The 22,190-nt window shown below is 46.1% G+C and overlaps 2 protein-coding genes across 6 annotated transcripts in view; one reads left to right on the top strand and one right to left on the bottom strand.

Annotated features, from left to right (window-relative positions):
• The window catches only part of ERCC6L2 (ERCC excision repair 6 like 2), a 135,026-nt gene extending 124,694 nt beyond the window's left edge, over window positions 1-10,332 (top strand). For all 3 annotated transcript variants that reach the window (XM_059143004.1, XM_059143006.1, XM_059143005.1), the window contains 2 exons: window positions 30-211; window positions 6,528-10,332. In XM_059143004.1, coding sequence (XP_058998987.1) covers window positions 30-211; window positions 6,528-7,494 — 1,149 coding nt within the window. In that variant the 3' untranslated portion in view covers window positions 7,495-10,332. The remainder of the gene's footprint in view (window positions 1-29; window positions 212-6,527) is intronic.
• LOC131812947 (atherin-like) lies at window positions 8,455-15,044 on the bottom strand. Of its 3 annotated transcripts, XR_009346560.1 has the most exons (3): window positions 14,886-15,044; window positions 12,319-12,381; window positions 8,477-8,591 (listed from the first exon to the last, which is right to left on the bottom strand). XR_009346560.1 is itself a non-coding variant. In XM_059143008.1 (2 exons), the coding sequence occupies exon 1, from the start codon at window positions 14,602-14,604 to the stop codon at window positions 14,176-14,178; it is 429 nt and encodes a 142-aa protein (XP_058998991.1). In that variant the 5' UTR covers window positions 14,605-14,655; the 3' UTR covers window positions 8,477-8,591; window positions 12,319-14,175. The 3 variants fall into 3 exon arrangements, 1 of the variants encoding a protein (XP_058998991.1); XR_009346559.1 differs by lacking the exon at window positions 12,319-12,381 and having other exon boundaries at window positions 8,455-8,591; XM_059143008.1 differs by lacking the exon at window positions 14,886-15,044 and having other exon boundaries at window positions 12,319-14,655.
• Between the last annotated feature and the right edge of the window lie 7,146 nt (window positions 15,045-22,190).

Below are 22,190 nucleotides of genomic sequence, written 5' to 3'. Positions count from 1 at the left end.
CTTTGGTTTTGCTTTCCTTTTCTTTTCAGACACATAAAGAAAAAGTGAAAACAGATACATTGACACATACAAAGAAAGATCACCAACTAAGTGAAGGAAGTATTTCATTTCCCCTTTACATTTCACACCCTGTAACCCAGAAGAAGAAAAAAGTCTACCGCACAGACCAGACCACCTTCATAATTGGGGAAACGCCAAAGGGAATCCGCAGGTATGTCTATAACAACATTGGACTTATTATTATTATTATTAAGAATTATTCTCAAAAGAAATATAGCTACTTAATAAAATATACAAATTATTTGAATCTTAACCATACCTGACATCTCAATTTGTATACTTTAAAAAATAAATTCCAGATGTTTTAAATGTTTTTAGAAAGCTAATTCTTGAATTGATAAAAAAAAATCATTTTATATGGACACATGAAATACTTAAGTGCATTATATTCATTCATTGAATATATATTGAGCATCTGATATATACTCAGGCATTGTGCTATGTGCTGAACATACAGGGTGTAAAAAAGGACATAGAGCTTACAGTGCAGTGGTAATTGGCATTAAACCATAAGAATTTTCAAAAGTAAAAAAACAAAAAACAAAAAACATAAAATGATATAAGAAAGAAGTGGACAGGCCTCCTTGATAGAGAATAATGGGATCTGGAAGGGGTGCAGATAGCTTTCTATGAGGTAGTCAGGGAAGACCTCACAAAAGAGTTGACATCTTTGACCTGAGGGATAACCAGGCAAAGAACTAGAGTAAGAACATCTCTGAGGAGGGAAGAGGTTGGTACACTCAAGGAACTGAGTGCTTCGTGCATGATAAACCAAGCAGAGTGCCATGAGGTGCAGGCTGAGGCACAGATGGGGCTGGAGCATACAAAGCCCTATAGGTTGCGGACAAGAGTTTGGATTTTATTCCAAGTGCAGCCAGAAGCTTTTGAAGCATTAACGTGATCTGATGTATGTTTCTAAAAGATTGTTCTAATTTCTGTGTGGAAGACAGCAGACAAGGCAGGACTGTAAGGAACTAGTTAATGGTGGTTGGCGATAGAGTGGTTGCCATGGAGACAGTGAAGTGGATGAATTCAGTTTGGTGCTGGACTGGTTGTTGGAACAATAGACTGGGCTGACTAAATGGGGAAAACTAACAGAGAAAAGAATTTTGAGTGGAAAAAAAAAATCAAGAATCCTCTTTTTGTTCAGATTAAATTTGAGGTTCTATGGAAATGCAAAATAAGCCATGGATATGCTTCTCTGGGGTATGGGGACTGGAGATCTAAATGTGGAAGTCATCAGCATTGAGATTATAAATGACTTTAGAGCCACAGACTGTATGAACAGCTTAGGTGTCCAGCACAGAGAGGAGAAGAAAAGCCCTAAGACTAAGTCTTCAGGTGACAGTAGCCCACCAGGTAGGAGCACAATACAAGGTCCTGAAGTTCAAGAGGAGTGAAAGTTTCAAAAAGGAGAGAGCACTTCATTTTATTAAATGCCTCTGAGAACCTGAATCAGATGAAGTGGGAAGGTGCCTCCTGGAACTGGCAGCAGAGAACTCATTGACTGCCGTGATTGGGAGCGGCCTGCAAATCTATGAGCAGATGCTGGGGTGCAAGCAGGGGATGGGCGGGTAGACCCTGTGACAGCTCTTGGAGAGTGAAAAATATTAGGAGCTAGAGGGCATTGTCAAAGATAAGCTTTTTTAAAGTTGGGAAGATAATAGAACCTGTTTGTGTATGGAACAGGGGAAAAAGAGAAATGCCCAGGATGTGCTAACAGAAGCCCTGGAGGCAGGAGAGAGTGAGGTCAAGACCCATGAAGAAGGTCTAACTCCTAGATGAAGGGATGAAGACAGGAATTGTGTACAGTGGTATTTCCTCAATTAATTGAAAATTAAAGTATCAATTCAGAGGGAGAGAAATTTCAAGAAAATCATTAAATAAATCGCTTATAAAATAGGACAGCAGGTTTAGTAGGACTAGATTCATGTCTCATGACTCATGTTAAGTCCTGTTTGAGAGTAATTCTAGTAGAAGCTTCCATGCAGGTACGCAAACTTTGTTCAGCAAGCTTCAATTGCTCAGTTACAGACACAGAATAGAGAGATGTTCAGGGGTTAGAATGGAGGGAAAGAGAAGCAAGGAAGCTGAAGGATGTTTGCAAAGGATTAATTATAAAATTGAACCTAAGCTAGACAAGGGGAGGCTTGATAAGGTCAGAAGTACCTTCCAGCATTATGGTCATGGAGGAATTGAACAGCTGGGCTGTTGTATAAGGTGCCTGAATTCAGGGATTTGCAGGTTGTACAGTTAATGTTATGACAGTGGCAGTCTATGGTCTTGGGAATAGGGACCTGACATGCAGTTGACTCTTGGGTCAGGAGCGGTAAAGAAATTGGTGGGCCATGAGTTGGAATAGGGTGGGACATCCACATGGATATTGGTGTTATCAAGAATGATGGCAGGAGATAGGAAAGGAGGTGGGATTAATCTCCAGTGTTCAGTCACTAGCAGGAAGCAATTAAGAGGTCACTTAACAAGTTGCAGGAGAGAATGGTTTAGTGAGATAGCATAAACTTAAAAGAGGGGAAGAAGTCTCCAAGGAAATAATCATCTGGAAGCAGCAACGTGAACCATGAACCCTGAGATTTAGGGTGTGAGGCTTAAGAGCTTTAGCGTGTGAGGGCTGCATGGGACAAGGCAGTATGAGGGGACAGAGGGACTATTCTGGAGAAGAACAGGGAGTTGGTAGATCATGGCCTTGTTCTGGGGGCACTGCAAGAATGGTCTGGAAGGGTGAAGGATTGCATATGATTGGGAAAGGAGAGACAAGGAGGGGATGAGAGGCCAGTGGTTCCAGGTAAGAGAGGAATAGTGGCTGAGGTAAGTGGGGATGGGAGGTCTGGTTGAATCGGCCCTGAAGGCTCAGCAGGCAAATGGTGATGGCTCTCTAGGTTCCAAATTCTCTCCTCAGGGTTTGGCAGCTCCTCGGCCGTTGGGTGCTGGTGTGATAGGTTAGAGCATGGCTCTTAGCGGCCCACCATTGCCCAAAAAGGTGAACACTCCACATGCTATAGCCCCATATCTCCTCTTAAACAGACTTATAACTATGATTCTGGGCAAACTTGGGGCAATTTATTTTGTGCAATTATTTTGTTCAGAGACCGACCATATGCATTTTACCAGTTTTTGAGGAGCACAAGAGTCCTTACCCCCTCTAGCATCGTATATTAAAATAAAACTATTAACAATGCTTAGTTTTTGCCTCTCTTCCTTCTTTCTCTGCCTAGCCTAGGGAATAAATACCTCAAGCTAAGTGAAAGGCAAACATTAGGATACCAATATTTGAGCCAGGGAACAGTATTTGAACTGCTGACACAACTTTCCCGCCAACCCCTGCTTTGTGAGAATCACGGCTCTGTACCAACTGCTGCCCTCAGGTCACTGGAATGAAGTTTCTGTCTCCCTTCACTTCAGAAAGCTCAGGTGAAGAGAAGGTGGTTTAGCTGTGTTCTACCCCTTTTCCCCAGTTCCTCAAGAAAAGGGGAGAGAATGTGTATTATATCCATGGCACACAACTTCTCTGGATATATTTGCTGAAAGATACCTATCTTTGGTTTCTTTTTTTTTTTTCTTTCTCTGTAGTGGCTCATGAGTGTCTATTCTCATTTATTAAATTGTCCTTACAAAGTGGCTAGCTTTTACCTCCTGATTGTACCTTGCACTTCCTTCAATACTTGGAGAATATTTTCTTAAAGACCAAGAATTATGAAAGCCAGGTAGAAGGCAAAAATAAAACAATTATAATCCTAACTCATCCTGTGAGGGGGCTTCCACACGGCTGAATTTACTTGCATATTACTGACATGACAGGGGTCAGCAGGTCCCTCCCAGAAGTGACAGAATCATGGGGATTGTGAGTGAGGTCAGCATAGCAAAGGTGAAAGTACTTTGGCAGCTGCTGAGACACCACCAAGTCTTGGATAAATAAAAAAGACATCAGCCCATAACTTGGCCATTAACCTAATCTTTGCAACACAAATATTTATTAGAAAGGCCATGAAAATGGATTTGGAAATGGATTAATAAATGGATTAATAAACAAAATAATAATACCTCATTACTTCATGTGAAGTGAAAACTGGAACCTTTTAAGAACGTGCTTGTTGCTTTCCAACAAGAACATTGGCAATTTCCAGGACAGAAATTTGGAAGCTTGTATTTGTGTTATTAAATATTCTTTTGGCAGGAAGAGTGGCTGTTGATCAAGCATAGATAATATCTGGACTTGGAACAGTTAATAGGACCAGTGTGGTGAGGACTGGAAGCCAGTGTGTTCATCTGGAGCCACGAAAGAAAGTCGTGAGCGCACGGGATAGATTGCCACTCAGATCACAGGAAACACAAACTTTATGTAACCTGGCCTGAACAGCAAAAATCATAGTGGCTTTAGAGCTCCTATGTACATACATTATAAATAAATCATCATTTTACCTTCAGGGGTCTCTGTTGTGTGTAGGAGAAAATGCAAACTTCTGAAATTGGCATACGGACCCCTCATAATTTTCACCCTCTTCCCTGGCTGTTCCTCCTGCCCCACTGTACGCCAGGTCCTCTCAGAAGCAGGCCTGTGCGTGTTCCCCCTTCCCTGGAATGTTTCCTCATTCATCCTTATCTGACTGGTGACACCAGGGAAGCCTGCCCTGCTACCTTACCCATGACCCATCGCTGGCTTCAGTATCTGTGGGCACCCACAGGGCCCTGTATTCATACTGTAGTGGGCTTTATCAGTCTTTTCTGGTTTGATTTTCATGCATCTGTCTCCCCTAGCTCAACTATAAACTCCTTAAAGAATATGGTATAGGGCTTTTCATGGTACCTAGCACATAGAGGGTCTATAAATATTTGCTAAATGCATAAATGACTGTTTTAAGAAAGTATTATATAAAATATAAATATAATTCTAAAACTTTGGGCTACAAAACCATCTCTGGCTTTTGTCTGAAAGAATGTTTGGGAACATTGAGCTCTCCTGACTCATGGCCCAAACTCAGTATCAGCAAAGCAGTCAGTACCCTCTGTCTCAATCTACTCTGTCTCCCGAAACGAAATCCCACAGACTGGGGCTTAAACAACAGAAAGTTATTTCTTACTCTAGAGTCTGGGAAGTTCAAGATCAGCGTCCCAGCTGATTTGGCTTCTGTTGAGGGCTGTCTTCCTGGCTTGCAGATGGTGACGTTCTCACCATGTCCTCTCATGTGGAGAAAGATCTCTCTGGTGGCTTCTTATGACCTTATTTAGCCTTAATTACTTTCTGAAGGCCGTATTTCCAAATAGAGTCACACTGAGGATCAGGGCTTCAACATATGAATTTGAGGGGGACACAGTTCAGTCCATAGGACCCTCATCTGGGGAAAGGAGCAGAGTCTGGTATTTAGGGTTCTGAAACAATCTTTCTTTCTGCATCTGTCTTACGAGGGTTCTGGAAGGCCCGTTACCTCACATATGCACAAAATAGCTTTTATTAGTATCTTACACTAAGAGTGAAACTCACTGCTTTAAATAGCATCTTACTTCTCAGTTTGGCTGTCTAGACCCAAGTTAGACCAGTTGGGGGGAGAAAAAATCTAGGTTTATCAGTTTAGAATTTTCCTTTAGGATCTTCAAAAAATTGTGTGAAATTTCTATGTTGTATTTGTGGAAGAAGGGAAAAAAAGGAGAGAGAAGAAAAAAATTCCTTTATTTTTCAGAATTTTCTCTCTTCCATTCATTAAGACCTCTCTTTGATAATTCAATTATCAGACTTAAACGCAATACAGATTTTCAAATATAGATTATATAAATTATGATTCTCATGTCAGTCATAAATTGGCTGACTGGAGGAGTTAACATGCTGGGATCCCACAATTCCCAGGATACAGCTAATAGTATTTATCAGAATAACTTAAAAAGTTGGTTATTTCATGGGCTAAAAGTTTTTTTCAGTAGCATGAAGAAAGAGGTCACATCCTGCTAGCCTAAAATGCATTTTCATTATGGAATGAAGGTAATATATATTAAACGAATAAAATTATAGTTGACTCGAGTAACACGGGTTTTAACAGTGTAAATGCACTTATAGGCAGACTTTTTTTTTTTTTTGGTAAATACAGTCCTGTAAATGTAAAATCTCTTCTTTATGATTTTCTTAACAACATTTTCCTTTCCTCTAGCTTACTTTATTGTAAAAATATAGCACATAATAACATAATACAGCACATTATATATAATGCATATAACATACAAAATATGTGTTACTTGACTGTTTTGTTATTGGTAAATGTTTCCAGTCAACAGTAGGCTAATTTGGGGGACAATGAAAAGTTATACTCGTATTTCCAACTTCATGGGGAAACCTGACACCCTTGTTATACAAGGGTCAAATATACATAGCTTTGTCTCCTTAAAAAATATCACTGATGATGAGGTCTTTTAAAATAAAATGTAATAAAAATAACCATTGCTTTTGTTCATTGAATCTTCAGAAAACAATTTGAAGAAATGGCTTCTTATTTTAATTTGCCTTCTGTAAAGGAATTTGCTGAACATATAACTAATGCCACATCAGAAGAACGACAGAAAATGCTAAAGGACTTTTATGCTTCTCAGTATCCAGAGGTAAAAGAATTTTTTGTGGATTCTGCTGCAGAACTCATTAAATCTTCCCATCAGAAAAGAGAGAGAGTCAGGAATAAGTCTGAAAAAAGAGAATCTCCTAAGAAAGAAAGGCTGTCAGATTCTGAAACTTTGTCATTTAAAGATTCTCCCAAAAAAGTTTCTCAAATTTGCAGCCCTCAGAAATATAAAGAAAAATCAATTAAGTTTCAAAATCATGGTTTCCATAGAGAAGAGGTGCTTTCTAATGATGGAGAAACTAACAAGTCACCAATGAACTCTACCCAAGAGACTGATGATGAGAAAAACAGCCAAGCCTCCAAAGACACTGTAGTATCCCATTCCCTGAACACTGAAGTATATGAGTTAGAAAAATTTGAATATACCATGAAAGACCAACGGGACCTAACAAGAACAGGCATTTCAAGAAATGAACCCCTTTTCAAAGTGGAGAACAAAAAGCTAGAAAATCCAGAGTTAGAAAACACTTCCATGGTAGGCTTACTTGGTGACACATCTATTCTTGATGACCTCTTTAAAAGTCATGGGAACAGTCCCACACAGCTGCCAAAGAAAGTTCTTTCAGGGCCCATGGAAAAAGCAAAACAGAGACCAAAAGATTTCTGGGACATCTTGAATGAACAGAATGACGACAGTCTTAGCAAACTCACCGACTTGGCAGTGATAGAGACTCTATGTGAAAAAGTGCCCTTTGCTGCCTCCTCCAAAAGGAAGGAGGAGCTGGAAACTTCACTTTGGAAATCAAATGACAAATTTTTGTGGAAAAAATTTAGCACAGGTGATACAGATGAAAACACAACTAATGCACAAAAATAACGCATAAACATACAATGAATTACTCTAACCAGTGAGCTTCTACCCGCCCAAAATCACAACACTGTGTTCCGCACTAATAGTGATGGTCCCTTGAACACCATTGTCAACATATGCTTTTATTCAACTCTTGCTCTAGGGTTGTTTTAGCCTAAAAGGTTATCGTGTATTTTTTCCTTCCTTGATATCTGACTTGATCTTTAAAAAATATGATTGTATTATAGCATAAACATCTTTATGAAATAGAAAAGGTCTGAATTTGTTATCAGGAGACCTGGGACATCTCCCTCACTGAGTAAGTACGTGTCTATAGATAAGTCACTTACCTTGGTGCGCAGGTATTTCCTAATATGAAAGGTGAAGGGCTTGAACTCAAGCAACATTTTGTGTCCTTCTGGATTAAAAAGGCTTTGGTTTACTTTTCTGGATTCCATTACGTCACAGGCAAATTATGGTCATCCCCAAATATGGTGTACATTGATATGTTTCTCACTAGCATCTAGAAAATTCAGTTAACTGTCTTCCTTTTCCCAAAGTATCATGTATTATCACTGAATTATGATAAAGTGTTAACTAGTACTGAATATATGATGTGTTAAAATAATAAGTTTATAACTGCTCAAATACAAAGGGTCAGTGTTGTATAACTGTACTATTCAAGGTTTGACACTGAAGTATTTAATAGAACTACTACGGATAGCCACAGAAGGCAATGCCTCCGCTGCTTAGGCAACAGTTAGGATTTCATCAGTATCCAGTAAACTTGGTGTAGGACTTTTGTATGAAGTATAGAGAAATGAAGAGACAGTTCATTTAAAACTGTTCTATTTTGTTGAATTTAATGTATGTAGTTTATAATTGGCGGAATGTGCTTACTGTTGAATTCGTTTCTGTGGACTCACTCACTCGGTCCCTGTGTGTACCATGCCAGCGGCTCAAGGTGTGCAGGGGAGGTACGGCTACAGGTAAAAGGCGAAGACAGCATTTGTGAAGTGCGCTGGCTGTGAAGGCCGGGGGTTCATGCCAGGCCCACAGCAGCAGAGACCCGAGGTTTCCACTGACTCCATTCAGGCGCGCTGTAGCAGCTGTGAGCCCCGGATCTATAGGTCAGGAAGAAAAATAGGAAACAGCGGTGACCTGGAAGTGGTGGCGCGCAGACCATTGCGGACCATCCTTGGGTTGAGGGGGCGGGGCCTCTCGATTACCTGTCTCCGCAGCACAGAATCATGGCAGGGAGTTGGGAAAACCAAACAAAAACAAAGACAGAAATCTTTTCTCAAGGGGCTGAGTGACCAAATATGACTTTCTCTGGGGTGTTGTTGAGGGCTGCAAAATCTATTTTATATCATAACTCAGTACATATGTGTTAATACAGATTGAAACAAAATATTCATGAAATAATATTTACCCATAAGGCATGCAGTGTCCTTTGATATCTCCATTTCTGTTGTACTTTCTGGCTCTTATGTCTCTGTTTTTTCATGCTTTCATAACCCACTAAATTGATTTTATGACCCGCTAATGATTAGAAATCACAGTTTGCAAATCATTGTCTTCATGAATTAGTCCTTTTTTTTTTTTTTGCCTATTTTCAGCTGAGTTGTATCCAGACTTAGCAGATGCTGAGTTTTACCATTGGGGTGGTTACTACAAAATCAATATATTGTGTATCTGTGGTAGACATATCAATGTTGTTCGCCTGTTCTGGGCCTAGCTGTAGGAAGAGCCCAGAGAAGCAAGTAGAAACCCCTTGATCTCAGTTTATATACCAGATGGGAGAGTTCAGTCATTTTAATAAAAGTGGATATTTCATAAAATAAAATACCTTTAAAATTTTTAATATAGTTATGACCTTTGAATCATAAAATGATATTCATACAATAAATTGAAATACTATTAAAGAGATTTTTATCAGTAAAAGTCAAAGTGGGAGCAAAAATACAGACCTGGAATTTAAAAACTAGTTTTCAGCAGTTGCCAGTGAAACTCATCATGCAGGAACAGCTCGTCAAGCAGAGTACAAGGTGCAGCTTCACCAGAGTACAGGGGTCAGTCAGAAATTTCCCAGAGGGAAGCTCTAGGGGTCAACTTGCTCTGCCCCAGAGCAATGGGAAGAGTTGGATCAGCCATTGATGAAACTGGGAACAGACACTGTGAGGGGGGCTGACAAAGAATCCTGCCTAGCCCACCCCCACCAGGTTCTTCAGGATAAAAAGGGCCCCAGGCAAATCCCAAGGCTTCTTTCGGCCTGTTTCCCCTCTAAATTTGAGGTGGGCTGAATCAGTGGTGTTCAAGCATTTTTTTTTTTTTAAAGCAATTGAACTCTGCTCTGTCTTAATTAGAAGATCAATTGTTGAAAATAACTAAAATGGAGGTCTGCTGGTTCCAGCAGGACTGCCGTGCCTCCACAGAGCACTGGTGTGAAAAACCACAGGGGTGATGTCACTGCTAAGAACCCTTCCAGCTTCAAGTTTCCAAGATTCTATTTGCCACAGTCTGTCTTGTTCACTTCTCTTTAAAGCACTCAACACACAGTTATTAATATTGGAAACTGAGGCAAAATACTGAGAGGCTTTTGCACTTGAATTCCTTGGGGTTCCTTTAAAGCCCTGCAACCACTTCTTAGAGTAAATTAACATCATTGGCTGCCCCTGAGTGGTCAAGGCAAAGGAGCCTTAGTTTGCAGAGAGGAGCTGGTGATAAACTTTCTGGCAGACCACAGAAAGTGAGAAAGCCAAGGACAGTATAGTTCAAAGGTTTTAAAAGTACAATGTGTGCAGTTTTTAAATTCTGAAGTTACCCTTCCTTATATTAAAATTGTCCTCTTTGTATGCAACAACAGATAGTGGTTTTTAGTCTTTCTTCTGTTGTCCTCAGTTGATACAAAGTTGATAACCATAAATCAGTTCCCAAAAGTTTTATTTGACATTTACTAGTCTATAAAATCCCTATGAATGGAAATCACTGCCTGCCTCAACATTCATGAACGGCTACCTCTGTGGCCACTATGTCATAAATCCAGTTAATGGTAGGTCTAGGACCCACCAAGGATGTCATTGAACGCATATGATCCTGTAAGACTCATCTGCCTTCACAGAGCCCAGAGTGCAGAGCGCATTAAGCTCCCCACGGAATTCTCATCCAGTCATCACTGATGTAATCCTGCCCCCCCCCTTCCATCCCTAATTTGCAAAGCATCCTCCACCCAGTGCTTCTGGGAGTGTTAAAGGGAACACATCTTGTCATTGGTGCCACTGCATTTGCCCTGGGTGACAGACAGCCTTGTGTACTACGTGTCCCCCTCCCCCACTCTACTTGGCAGATGGGAGGAACATCACACTTTTCTCTCTATTAATGGGTAACCACAGGAGGGCTGTCTTGCCTCACAAGGTCTTACAGAGTTTTAAATGAAAACAGCCCTTTGGGGATTGACCCTCTGGAGGGAAGTGCAAGGCTGTGAGGTTCCCAGCCCTCAAGTGGCAAGTCAGAACCATCTGCAGAGGCTTTCAGGGGATCCAGGGATCAGCACAAGCACCTATTTTATTTTTAAAGTTTAACACTATGATATGACATGCTAACATTTTGTCTGAGACTGTCGCTGGGCAGGATAGTTTCTCCAGTGAGCCCTTTTGCTCATGGATATGCAGCAGAGCTCATCCTGGAGTCCCAGAGTTGTCCTTAGCATGTGTTTCAACTTGGTCAATATGTACTTGATTTGCTTTGCTGCAGGTTAACAAGTGGCAGTGGTTATATCACCTCAATTTCCAAATTTAGTCTTAATTATGTGAGTATGATGCCTTTCACTGACACAGATAATGCCCACTTGACTCCTGGGTTTGTACTGCTCTCTTTCATGGTGAAGAATCAACAATGGCTCTTTTGGGGTGCCTGAGCAGCTCAGTTGTGTCTGCTTCGGATTAAGTCATAATCTCAGGGTCCATAATCTCAAGATCCAGCCAGGGACATAGCTCTGTGCTCAGCCAAGAGTCTGCTTCTCCCTCTTCTCCCTTGCCCTCTGCTCCTCCCCCACCCCATGCTTGCTCGCACTCTCTCAAATAAATAAAATCTTTTTTAAAATTCTTTTTTTTAAAAAATGCCTCTTTCTACAGATGTCTTTTTGGTTAGCTAAATGGGCCCCCTCCGTCTTGTTGAAAGAAATAACTGTAACTCACTTTATATTCTTTTAGCTTATGTAAACAAGGGGGAAATGTACATCTCTGAATGTCTTACAGGTCTCTAAGGAAATTCTAGTGAGCCATCTTGTCAAATTAAAATATGAATTAGTCTCCCCCTTGCCCCACATATATCTTTTAACTTTGATTGTATTTTTTCGGAAAGGGAGACAGGCTTCCAGACTGAAAGAGTTCAAAAGAAGGCTCATAATAGTTAATGCATATATTTTTCTTTCCTAAAACTATTGTAAAAGCATTGATGAGAAGAAGAGGTTGTAATTCATCGAGACAAAAATGCCAACATGTACACCATGAGAACTGATTTCACAGGACCAGATCATGCTTGCTCTGCCCCCCAGCCACCTGCCAGCGCCATCCCTGTGCTGCCCATAGTTGACTTTCTCTTTCTCCCCAGGCGGTACTCACTGTATCCTTGACCACTACCATAAGTCTCCTTCCTTCAGCACCGCCTGGCAGAGCCCCAAGTTCATTTCGGGGCAGTCCCTGACCTCAGACTTCCCTGGTCTTTCCAAACACCTCCACCTACTCAGACCACTTCACAACCTAATTTCCCCAACCTCTCCTCCACCAAACGGGAAATGCATCGCAAAGCTGAACAGGCTGAGCGACCTAGGAGGAGCGCTGAATGTCATACCTGGGATCCTCCTGAAGCCAGATCACCAGGCAAGTCATCTCCGGGGGGCAGTTATTTACTGACCTGCCCAGAGAAGGCAAAATCAGCCAGTCTGTAGAGTTGCGGCTAAGGTGCCATTATGCCCCTCCCAACATGGCCCACAGCGGCCACACTGCCACGAAAAGCTGTTGTACAGCTCCTAAAAGCTTAGGACACAGCAGTGTGCTAGGGCATGTTGGGGTGGACAAGCAGATCTCAGGAAGCCTGGAGTGTCCCCCAGGAAGGTGTGAGAGGACAGAACAAATCAAGGAACCCAAGTGCAAAATGTGTGCTGAGTGGTGGAAACAGGGAGGCTTCCAGAGTCCAAAAGCGAAAAAACATGTTTTTGGGATGAGTGATCAGGAAAGGCCACCCCAAATTCTGGGAACGGGGGTGGGGGCCAGGCCTGAAAGAACGGGAAGGCCAGAACATCACTTCCTCCACTCTCCCTTGGCCTTTAAAACCCCAAACGACCAGGAATGTGGGCTTTGTAGAGAAGTTTGAGTTTGGAACTGGCCAAATACAAAAACGCTTCTGACAGTGAATCTAACGTCCAAGATACACAAAGGTGGCGGGAGACCCAAGTGCCCAAGAAAAGCGAGACAGAGTCAGGTGGGGTTAACTGCAGGTCCTGAGCGCGGGGCACAGGCAGCGCCACCCACGGGAGCCCGGGCCCTGGGGCACCTGCGGAGTTCGGGCAAGGAGAGGCCTTTTGGCGACCGGGTGATGTCGGCGGCACAACACGGGGAGACCGTGCTGTGCCGCTGCCCTGCCAGGCGGGACCGGGACCCAGGCGTGGAGTGTGCCCTCGGCTCTGTCCGCTTCCTGGGAGCGCCGCCGCCAGGGAGGCCGCCTACCCCTCCCGCCCCACAGGCCACTATTAGAGGGTACATGTGGCTAGAAGCAGCTTCAGATACAGTTCCTCTGAAGTTTCCAGGAGGCCACCACTGCCGCTGAGAACCGTCCCCGGAAACCCCGGCTGCGGAGGCCACCGCACCCGAGCCCCAGGGATTCACGGCCTCTGGGCAGAGGAGACAATCGGCTCCTCCCACTCAGGTTCCTTTTCTCCCTTGGGGAAACGAAAAAGAAGCTAATTAAGTTACGCTCGGCTGTAGTGATGGAAAACGTGAAAGCCGACTCCAGGGGCTTGTGCCTCGAGGGCGCGGTATCTGCCACGAGCCGCAAAACTCAGGAAAGTCCCAAGTCCCAGCGTTCGCAGGAAGCCCTGGGTGGGCGGAGGAGCCCCCGGGCGCGGCTGAGAGCTGCAGCCGCGCCCAGGGGCTCGTCCGCGGCGAAACGCGAGGCCGGGAGGAGAGGCCGCGGTGGGTGGGGTCCTGCCTCCCCTTGAGCTGCGGGGCGCGGGCAGCGCGAGATAATCCCCAACCCGCGCCCCTCCCGCCCACAGTCTGGGGACTGAGGCCGGAGTTGGGACCCCGCCGGGGACAGGCGGGATCGGGCGTGCGATGGGCTGCGGATGGAAGGGGATCCTAAATTGGTGGGGCGGGGTTGGGGCTAGTGCAGGAGGGATCCCTGGCTTGCGGTGAGCGAGGACACAGAGAGATTCTCGGGCTTGCAGTGCCCCGGGTGACGAGGGAGATCCTGGGCCTGCGTGGAAGGGGGAAGGCGGGAGTCCGGGACTGGCTGGGGGTGGGAGGGCAGTGACCTCTAGTTTGCAGTGGGCTGTGGGGCGGGGGGGGGGGGGGGGACTCCTGGGCTTGCGGTGGGTTTTGTGGCGGGGGGACAGGGGGCCGGAGAATCCCGAGCTTGCGGGGAGCCGGGCGGAAACTCCCGGTTTGCGGGGGACGGAGGGATCCCGGACCGGCAGTGAGCGCGAGTTCCTCAGGGCGCACCCGCCCCAGTTTGTGGCTCGCAGCGGCCGATCGTGCCCCGTGCGCCGACCCTTGGGGGCCCCGCCGGCTTAGAATTCAGCGGATGGTGAAAGGCGAACCTCTCCGACAGCCGCCGCCGGGCCTGGGGGCCCAGCGAGAGGGTCCCGTCCCCCGCCGCCCGCGCCCGTCCCGCCCTGGCCGCGGGAGGGCCGCGGCCGCCGGGTGTGAACGGCGGCGGTTTCTGCGGTCTGGCCGGCGGCCCGCTGGAAAACCAGCCTAAACTTGATCCCGAGCGCGTCTCACTGAGGTCATGGGAAGCGGGAGGGCGGAGGCGCCGGGGGCCTCGCGGAATGGGAGCTCGGAGGCGGCTAGAGGCGGAGGGAGGGGGGAAGGGACGCGGCAGGAGGGAACTCCCGACAGGTCCCCAGCGCGGGGTCATCCCGTGCCCCGGCGGCTCCTCCAGGCCCGCCCGACTGCATTGCAGCCGAGGGTCCGAAGAGGAAATCGGGCTTAGCGCCTCCGCACCTAGACAAGCGCCAGCAGCGCTCGAGAATAGCCCCCTTCCCCTCCCCCCGCCCCCCGCACAAATTCTCCACCTCCAGCTCGAACCCCACCCCTGCACTCACAGCAGCCTCTGGGCCCTCCGCTTCTGCCTCCCGTCCCAAGCCGCCCTTCTCCAGCTCAACGCCTCTAAGATCTTCCCTGCAGCTGCCTCCCTACCTTCCACCTTCCTCCAGCCATCAAGGTCGGTGCCCTCCGCCGAGGGTCCGTGCCCAGCCTGTTACCAAGTCGTAAAGAGAATTTCTCCAAAATATTTCCCGAATGCCACTGCCAAGGGCCCGAGTTCCCGCCCCTCCACCTCCCATCTGGATGCCTGCAGACTTCTCTGGATTTCTAGCCTTTAGCCTCCTCCCTTCCTAATCTATTTTCCACACCAATTCCCCCCAAAGCGTGTTAAAGCACACGGGGACCTCGGTGGTTATAAACTTCCCATTTCCCCTGTTAAGCAGGTTAAGGGTGCTTCGACTGGGGAATAAAAACTGAAGGCTTTGGCGCCCGTTTATTGAGCATTTACCATATGTCATTGTTAAACACATTGAGCGGATTTTCTCATTCAACTGCCCAGCAGAACTTCGGGGTAGGTATTATTATTATTATTATTATTAACCTCTGCTTTATAGAAGAAGAAATTGAAACAGACAAAGAGCAGGCAAACCGCCTTTTGTTCTGTTTCTCCACCACTGCAATGAACTTCTGCAGAGAACCCTGACTTCCTAACAGGGATGGAATGACCCACAGCACCTGACCACAGAGCCAGGAGGCAGCAACCATCTGTGAGTAGCAGAATTAAGTGGATGGGTGGGTGGATGTCAGGTCAGGTTTGATCTGGAATGCCTTAGAGGCCCTGTTGCCCTTCCACCTGTCTTTAGTGGATTAGCAGTCTGAATTTCTGGGCATGGGAAAGTTAGAACAGCTACCACATTTATCTCCTCCTGTGCTCACCCAACAGCTTTCTCTTCTCTCCTCAGTGAGCTCCTCTTGCTTGGCAGTACGCTGGAGACACCACAGGTGTCCTACGCACAAGGAGGATTTAGGACAGTCTCCTCATTCTCCCACAAACACAGACCCCTTAGAACCCTCCACACCACTAGCATCCTCCCAAACCCAGCCCCTGCCAAGCCTCAGCCTCTGGCCACTTCCTTTGCATGTAGATGAGGCCCTATCTGGGCTGCATTTGTCCTGGTGGGGGGGGGGGGGGTGTGTTGATCAATAATTAGTGGCTGGAAGATCAGGAGTCAGCAGTGGCCCTCCTTTCCAGGACCCACAAATAATACTGATGTAGGAAACAAAGGCAAAAGGAAAAAATCAAATTTCCTTATGGCCTACAGCCCACTGATAAGTCCTTGGAATAGGCAGATTGACATTCCTCTAGGAATTCAGCTGTCATGTTGTTAATGCTTTGTTAAGGGCAAAAGGCAATCTTAGCTTAACATTACCCCGACCCCCACCCCCCAGGATCCTGTAAGTATACTTTAACATATAAAAATTCCTTTGGAAACTCCTTTTGTCTCCAGTCCCCAAGATATATGTTAGCAATCATCCTCCAAGCATATGACCCACTGATACACATTTGAAGTGTCTCATGACTGAGTTTTTGCTAAACAGTAATAAATGACCTTTTCCTAACAACAGCCAGCCCCCCTGGAATCCTTGTTTCCAAAATACCTGTCCTTAACCCCCTCCCAACTTGAATGTATATGATCAGCCACTATTTATGACCCCACGGCAACTCTTTCTGCTCACTGGTCTTGTCCTGTGTTTTAATAAAACCACCTTTTTGCACAAAAGACATCTCAAGAATTCTTTCTTGACTGTCATCCCCAAACCCTAACACTTCAGACCCCATCAATACCACAAGGGTTCATGCCTCCATTTCCTGCCTGGGATTTAGGGTAATTCCTCCGTGATCTGAGTAAGATGGGCAGAAGCTGCCAGGCAGCAGCGAACTGAGACTGTGTGATTAACGTTTGCTCTAGGGAATCCCTGTTGTGTATTTCTATGAACGCACCTGTTATGTAATACTTATGCTGTCCTTTTCCTCCTGGAATGCATACCCTACCAGCAGCTTTATTGCTTTTTTGTAGGATTTTAAGTTAATTTTTTGGTGGGTCCATAAAATGAAATTCAAAGGCTACAAAAGAGCACACAGTGTGCCTCCTTCTCACCCAGGGGCAAGCTCTTCCATCCCTCGCTGTTTGGCTGCTTCCTGTGTATCTATCCACGCATTTATAAACATCCATCATTTCTTTTGACTGTGTTTTTGGTGTCTTTTATGTTAACACCTAAAAAGTATACTATTATGCTTTGAGATTAAGTACAGGATGGCTTGTAAACTACAAGACTTGGTAAGACTTACAAGAATCAGGAGAGGAGAGGTTACTGGTTGCTGGAATCTGAGACCCCTTGGATGTCCATCAGGTGAAACAGTAACCAGAGATCCTAACCAAACAAGGGTGGGATGAATTTTTCCAAGTTTCTGGTGAGGGATGTTTTAGGATCAGCACTCTTCTATATAGATGTCCAAATCTCACGTGTCCTTGGTAACTTTACATCTTTTAAAAATGCTTCCCAGTAGATGCTACTAACTATTGCCCTGGTAACCAACGTGGTTCCACTCCAGAGCCTGGCCACAGTCTAGTCCCTTCCTACATAGAGGCAGGGCTGCAGACACTGTGCATCCCAAATCTTTCCTTTCCCTGGTCAGAGTCCCTGTCTTGGTATTTTTTCCCTTCTATCCTTTGTTGGAAGCACTGGTGACGAGGAGGAAAAGATAGGAGCAGAGCAGATAAAGGGAAGTCCGGGAAATAGATTATTTGAAATCTGCCCCATCAGCCCCAAGTGCATTCAGGAGAGAACTCATCTGGTTTTCCTAGATGGGATGGGGTGGCCCGTGACACCACGCAGCAAATCACGACCTCCTTCTTGAGTGTTTTGCCTCCTTTCTCTTTTGCCTGTCCTTGCATGTCTGTCAGTTTTGGCCCGGCAGGCTCCCATCTCAGCAGGTCCCTTCTGTTTCCTACCAGGCCGCCTGCAATCTGGGTGGACCATCTCCAATCACCAGCATGCTGTGATCAACCTGGATGGGGGTGATCGCAAATCTTTGGCACCACCGCTAACCTCTCTTCTGAGTTTCCCACTCACACCCAGTTGCTCTGGCATGACTGTAGTGCCTTGGGTGATCCACGGACACACTGATGTTCAAAGTGGACTTCATCTCCAACTCTCCACTTATCCTCTTCCTGTTTAACTCAATTCAATGATTTCACCTTATTTTCCAAATTTGATCACCACCTTTTCACTGGATGCCTCCATTTCTCTCACTCACTATAGTTACTCAGTAACCAAGTCTTGATATTTCTTGACCCTACCTCCTAATTTTCAATTTCCTACTACCGTCCTAATGCTTCAACCACCACAGTGGCTTCAAGTCTTCCACTTAACTCTTCTAGAGAAATCTGTAGATACTTCTGGTAGAACTCTTGATTCAATGACATAAACTGACTAAATTACAAAAAAAAAAAAACTATGGGTAAGAGGCTGATTTCAGGAGGGGCTTACTCTAGAAACTCAGCGGCCATCACTGAGACCCAGTGCCTCCATCTTGCCACTCAGCTCTATCCTTCTGCAAAAGCTGGCTTCATCCTCAGGCTGCACATGTGGCAGAATGAGGGGAGAAGCTCCAGCTCACATGCTTCCAACTCCAAGTTCTACAGGAAAGTGTCAGGCCTGAGTTATGTGTTCCCCCTGAGCTGGGGAGAGTGGTCTCCTCCAAACCCCACGGACTGAAAATGGTGGAGGGTTGGAATGGAGCTGGTTGATAGGAATAGTGTGAGTGGACAGAAGTCTGTCACACATCCAACACTGTTATCCCTCTGCCTAGAATTCTCCAACAGCTCCCTAAGTCAGTCAAAATCTTGTCAACATGATTTAATGCACAAATTTCATCATTGTTGAGCTTTTTCATTTTGTTTGCCTTCTATTTGTACCAGTCATCTTGAATAAGGGTTGAAAAAAAATTTTTTTAAGATTTTAAATAATCTCTCTGCCCAACACGGGGCTCGTACTTACAACCCTGAGACCAAGAGTCACATGCTCTACCAACTGAGCCAGTGAGCTGAATTTTACTAAGAGTTGAATTTTTAAAAGTGATCATTTGGACTTCTCTCACAAGGGAACCATAAGCAATGCCTGAGCCCGTGCATTTTGGAGCCCTGGGGAGAGGGAGGGCCTTCTTCCAGGTAGACGCCCGTCAGGAAGACAGACCCCACCCCTCAGTTTAGTAGAATACAAACTGAACATGGTGAATTGGTTGAACAGATGTTGGAGGGCCGAAAGGCAAAAAGGGACACAGAGTCCTTGGGAAAAAAAAAAGCCACTAGCATTCCCAAGGAACAAGGGGAAGAAGGCAGTATCTTAGAAGCCCAGAAGCCCAGAGAAAGGGCCCGCACGAGTTGGCACCAGACCTCAATGCCAGCGGGCACTGGGGCCTCAGAAGCCAGAAGTGGGTCTCCCCAGGGCTGAGCTCTCTTCCCTGAGGTAGATGAGCCTGCCTGTAGGTACTGATGTCTTTGAGGGAGGGGATGAGGCTGCCCCCAGGAGTGACGGAAACAAACCCAAAAACTGGAAACCACAGCCACTGTTGGGGTCCCAGTCCACTTTTGTGGGGTGATGCTATCAGGAACAGGAAGGAACAGGACCAAATCCAGAAGGGCAGCCTCGCTCTAGTGCCCCCTTATTGGCAGAACGGAAAAGACAGCAGCAGGCAGAGAGAGGGTTGGGAGTCCTGTGATGGTCCCATCTGCGACAGAGCAGAGCAGATGGGGTGGGTGGGAGGTAAATAAGTGGTTTGAGGGAGAAGGGGGAAGAGAAGGGAGACTGGGAGCAGGATAGTGAGGTGCGGACTGTGGGAAAGTGGGGGAGAGTTCTCCCACAGTCACCTCTTCTGGAGTGTGGAAAGCCCAGAAGATAAAATACCCTCAAGACACAGGGCAGTGTGAGAGGCCTTCTCCTTCCACTTCATGCCCTGGACTTAGTGACACCACACACACACACACACACACACACACGCAACTCGTACACGCACACCACACGTGCACACCATGCTTTTACTCATGAGCTTCTTCAGCTCAGCTCCAGTTCCCCAGGAGCAGTCCTGGGACAGGATTTGGTCCACACATGATGTAGTAAAGTACATCAGGGGAGATGTGTGAGGGAGGGAGGGAAGCCTGGGGAAGGGGAGGAAGCCAATCAAGGAGCCGCTAGGTACCGTGACAGGAGGTTCAGCCTGATTCTTCTGGGGACTCTGGAGGGTAGGTTATGCCCAGTGTTATCCCAACCTGATGCCAGGGACACTGGATTTCATATTTTCGCACCTGGGAGTCAGAGTCAGAAGTGCCAGGTTGTTCCCGGGACGCCACACAGCCACCACCCTCCCCCTGCCTTGGTGACAGTGAACTTGGCCAATCCCGCAATTCCATCCCAGCTCCGGATGGTTGGTCACTCAGAGTTGCCACTGTTAGAAGGTCTTCCTTCCTTCTTTATCACCTGACTCTCCTAACCTTTCTGAGGGCCTGGGAAATTAATTGCATGTGGCGCCCCCCAACAGGCAGCCTACCCTCCTACTCTCCCTGGTCATGGCTCCACCTTACTCGCAGGGGTGTGGGCCTCCCAGCGGGGTGGAAGTGACTGCACACCTCCACCAAATACCTGCCCCTTGGCCGCCCTGAGAGCTTAGGAGCCCGTGTATCAGGTGTACACTCTAGAAGAAGACACCGACCTCTAGCTTCCCCTCCCAATTTATATGCTTTTTAAAAGATTATGCTTGATCTCTTTAAAGAGTCATTATTGTACAGGACATTATTGTTGCATTTTATACAGATAATTCTCTTTGCACCTTATGTCCATATTTTTACCTTCTTGTTCATCAATCCTTACTGCTTCTCGAATTGCCCGTCAGGGGCCTTTTCCCTACTATTTGAAGTGCATCCCAGAATTTCCTTTAGTTAGTGGTTTTGGAAAAAATTTACCTTTCCTTGAAAAGGAAAAGTGATTTCAGCACTTTATTAACTCTTTGATATACTGAAGGGTTTTCAGACAACTTTTGTATCATCTGGTGATGGTGGTAAAGAATGTGAGAAATTGATGATTATCCAATAAATGGAGAAGAGGAGGCAATGTTAATCGACCAGTTTTTTTGAGGGGGGGAAGGGTTTCCTTTATACAGAGACATCAAAAAGAAACACAGCTTTGAGAAAGATGTATCCACCAAAGAGAAAAATGACTGCTCATCATTACTTTGATTTTTTTTTATATAGTGTACATCTCTTTCTGGGGACTATGGGATACTTACAAGAAGTGTCTGTTCTCAAGCGGCCAAAAGCATTTGGGCCATCTGAGCCTCCTCAAAGGAATTGTTTATACTTGCTGGCTCCATTTTGTCAAATCCTACTCACTATTAATTCCACGCCACCACCAACCACCACCCCGCTGCCCCCGGTCTGGCTTCCAGCCCCACAACCCTGCCTAATCATCTCTCAGTGAGGTCACCGAGGGCCGCCGTGCCAATCCAGGTTCTCTGGAAGCTGACTCTGAGAGTTAGAAGTATGAGAGACTCAGGAGAGGTAACAGCCATGAAAGAGAGCGTGGGTGCAGACCAGCCACCTGCCGGAGAGGGAGCAGGATGGGGTAGGGAGAGCACATTGGGCACCTAGGTAGGGCTGCAACATCGAATTTACCCACAGTGGCCAGGGGTGTGTGAACACTTCCACCACCACTCAGCTCACTCACTGGTTGAGGGCTGCCTCGGGAGGAGAAGGCTTTGTCAGACGCCGAGGCCATTCCTGGAGGCACCTGTAGCTGGAGGCTGTCTGATGGGCTCCTTGGGGCAAGGTCTCTCCTGCAAAGGGGGCTCTGGGTAGCATGCCTCCATGCCGCCTTGCTCACCCGACTTCTTGGAAGCATCAGGACTGTTGACCTGTCCTTTCTTCTGAGATGCTGTCTTGCGTTGGCATCTGAATCTCAGTATTTTCTTGATTTGCCTCACATGCACTGGCTGAGAGTTCTTTCCACGTTCCTCTTCATCATGTGGCCTCTCTACATCGCTATTGCCCAAGCCTTATTTATTCCTAGGTCTCTACCCTACCTTCCCCCGCAGGTGATCCCGGCCACGCCCATGACCGCAATTAACAATCCCCATCTGGAAGCGAGTCATACATCGGCAGCCATCTGAGTTAGTGGACAGCGTCATCAGGTTTTGCACATGACCCTGTGTCTGGGTCTTCCTTTGTTCCTGTGGCCCCCAGCTCCCTAAGAGTACTGTAATCTGGGCTAGTAACTCCCACTCTCAGAACTGACCTACGTAATGTACTTAAAGATGCTCTGTAAACTGCAAAACTTAAACGAAAGTTTGGTGTTGTTGTAACATTTGCCAGATGGTTATTCCTGAAGTAAGTAACACTGATCATC

The sequence above is a fragment of the Mustela lutreola genome, chromosome 12 (genome assembly GCF_030435805.1).
Source record: "Mustela lutreola isolate mMusLut2 chromosome 12, mMusLut2.pri, whole genome shotgun sequence".
NCBI classification, from domain to species: domain Eukaryota; kingdom Metazoa; phylum Chordata; class Mammalia; order Carnivora; family Mustelidae; genus Mustela; species Mustela lutreola.
This window is presented reverse-complemented; position numbering and strand designations above follow the sequence as displayed.